This window comes from Camelina sativa, chromosome 3 (assembly GCF_000633955.1).
Source record: "Camelina sativa cultivar DH55 chromosome 3, Cs, whole genome shotgun sequence".
Classification (NCBI taxonomy): domain Eukaryota; kingdom Viridiplantae; phylum Streptophyta; class Magnoliopsida; order Brassicales; family Brassicaceae; genus Camelina; species Camelina sativa.
This window is the reverse complement of record NC_025687.1, coordinates 2,834,788-2,837,084: the sequence shown is the minus strand read 5'-3', so window position 1 is coordinate 2,837,084 and position 2,297 is coordinate 2,834,788. Positions and strand designations below refer to the sequence as shown.

General features: G+C 38.6%; 1 protein-coding gene across 1 annotated transcript in view; it reads left to right on the top strand.

Moving 5' to 3' along the window:
• LOC104778592 (nardilysin-like) overlaps positions 1-1,779 on the top strand; it is a 6,415-nt gene extending 4,636 nt beyond the window's left edge. Inside the window, exons 14-16 of the mRNA XM_010503045.2 lie at positions 881-1,034; positions 1,125-1,246; positions 1,345-1,779. Of these exons, the coding sequence (XP_010501347.1) occupies positions 881-1,034; positions 1,125-1,246; positions 1,345-1,588 (520 nt within the window). The 3' untranslated portion in view covers positions 1,589-1,779. The remainder of the gene's footprint in view (positions 1-880; positions 1,035-1,124; positions 1,247-1,344) is intronic.

Below are 2,297 nucleotides of genomic sequence, written 5' to 3'. Positions count from 1 at the left end.
GGGTTCCTTATATGATAATACAAAATCTGAATCTCTTCTCCTCCGTCGAAGTTTTGAATTCTCTCTGGTTCTCTGATTCCTTCCTCCTGTGAGTTCCTCTCTCTCTCTCTCTTCCCTCCCTTTTTATCTTCTCGTTTCTTCATTTCGCGTCTCTTGAATTTGTTTTCCCCTTATCAACAACAACACTTACAAAAAATATCTTGATCTCTGTCTCATAACGGCAGATCTAGGGTTTAATGGCTTCTGGCTTTCAATAATTCTTCTTCGTTTCTCCCGACTGACCAGTTTCTATTATTTCTCCACTTTGCTGCAGTTGAGCTCCCTTCAGCTTCGTTTCTCTCACATTTTCGTTTCCGTTATGCACGGCTGAGGTTCGTTTTCTCCAGATCGCTCTTGTTTTCTTCTCGTTTCCACTCCCTAGCGTTAATGATTCGGAATCCTAATCTGATTTTTTTTTTTTGGGGTGGATTTAGATCATCGTAGATCGTGATTGAAGCGAGAGATTTTTTAGGAGAGAGCGAAGATGAGCGAGGGCCAGAAGTTCCAGCTGGGAACAATCGGCGCTTTGAGTTTGTCCGTTGTGTCGTCCGTCTCGATCGTGATCTGTAACAAAGCCCTTATTAGCACCCTTGGCTTCACTTTCGGTATCCTTTCTTTCTCATTTCACATGCTCCTTTTGTTTATCTATATCCATGTTGCTTCCCGATATTGTTTCCTCTGGATCCATTCGTGTTTTGCGAGCCTGTTTTATCTTATGGAAATCTGAGGAATGAGCTGAAATTTTAATAGATTATATAGCTCATTTTACTTCATGCTATCATCTCTTTGNAAAAATAAACTGTATTCATGTATAGTCAAATAAATGCGAATTTGGATATAGGACAAAGGAACAGCTTGGCTATGTTGTCGAGTGTGGCCCTCGCTTAACGTATCGTGTCCATGGTTTCTGTTTCTGTGTTCAATCTTCCAAGTACGGTCCAGTCCATTTGCTTGGGAGAGTCGAAAACTTCATAAAAAAGATTGAAGGGCTGTTGGTAAGTTTGTAATCAAAAAGGATACATCTGAGTTTTGTTAAATAGTATCCCACGTAGCTCCACTAATGTTACTCGGGGCTGTAATTGCAGGAACAATTGGATGAAGAATCCTTTGAAGATTATAGAAGCGGTGTGATTGCTAGATTGCTGGAAAAGGATCCCTCTCTCTTGTCTGAGACAAATGAGTTATGGAGTCAGATTGTTGACAAAAGGTAACGATCTCAAGGGTTTTGAGCTGTAGTTTCATATGAAGATTCAGTGAGTTGCTTTCGGTCACCAAGTAATTCAAAATGGGTGTTAACCCTCGCAGGTACATGTTTGATTTCTCCCACAAAGAAGCAGAAGAACTGAGAAGCATACAGAAGAAAGATGTGATTAAGTGGTACAAAACCTATTTCAGAGAGTCTTCACCAAAATGCCGTAGGCTTGCGGTTAGGGTTTGGGGGTGCGACACCAATATGAAAGAAAGTCAAACAGACGAGAAGTCGGTGCAGGTCATAGCAGACGCTATAGCTTTCAAGTCGACATCTCAGTTTTACCCCAGCCTTTGCTGATAGAGAAACAACATTTACACAAGAGTGTTTTGCTGCTGCTTTTTTTTTTTTAATTTTTTCCATTTATGTTTTCATTCACCCAATTTTATTCAGTACCTTGAATGGATAAGTTATATATATACATTTGGGTGACAAACACCAGTAACGCCCCCCTTTCTATTTTGTTTGTTAAGAAGATTTGATTATATGCATTTAAATTATGTTTTATCCGTTGGATGAGGTTAAAATTTATTGTCTTGCTATCATAAATTTTACCCAAAAAGAAGCAGCATTAACTAAAAAACATACAGAAAAATGTAGTCATCAGTTGGTGAAAACCTTGCTACAAATAAACCATCGACACTCCAACTTACAAAAAAACACAAATTGGAACATTTTTTCTCCATTAATGATGATGACAGGTAAAGTTGCCACAATAAATGAAAATAAAATTACTGTGGAGTGAATTTCTTACAAAGAAAACCAACGGTAAAAAAAACACAAAAGATCAACGTAGATAATGAGATTTTTATTTCATAATTACGATAATATCCCGCGGTGAAAATTCCTGGTAGGGCCAAAACAAGTAATGTATCTTCTTCCTCTCTCTCACTATTTTTTCTCTGGACGGTGGTCGTGTGACTGCAGGCAAAGGGAGGGAGGGAGAGAGAGAGAGAGAGAGAGAGAGAGAGACCCATCTCATTGCAGAAATAGCATTTTTTTTTTTTTT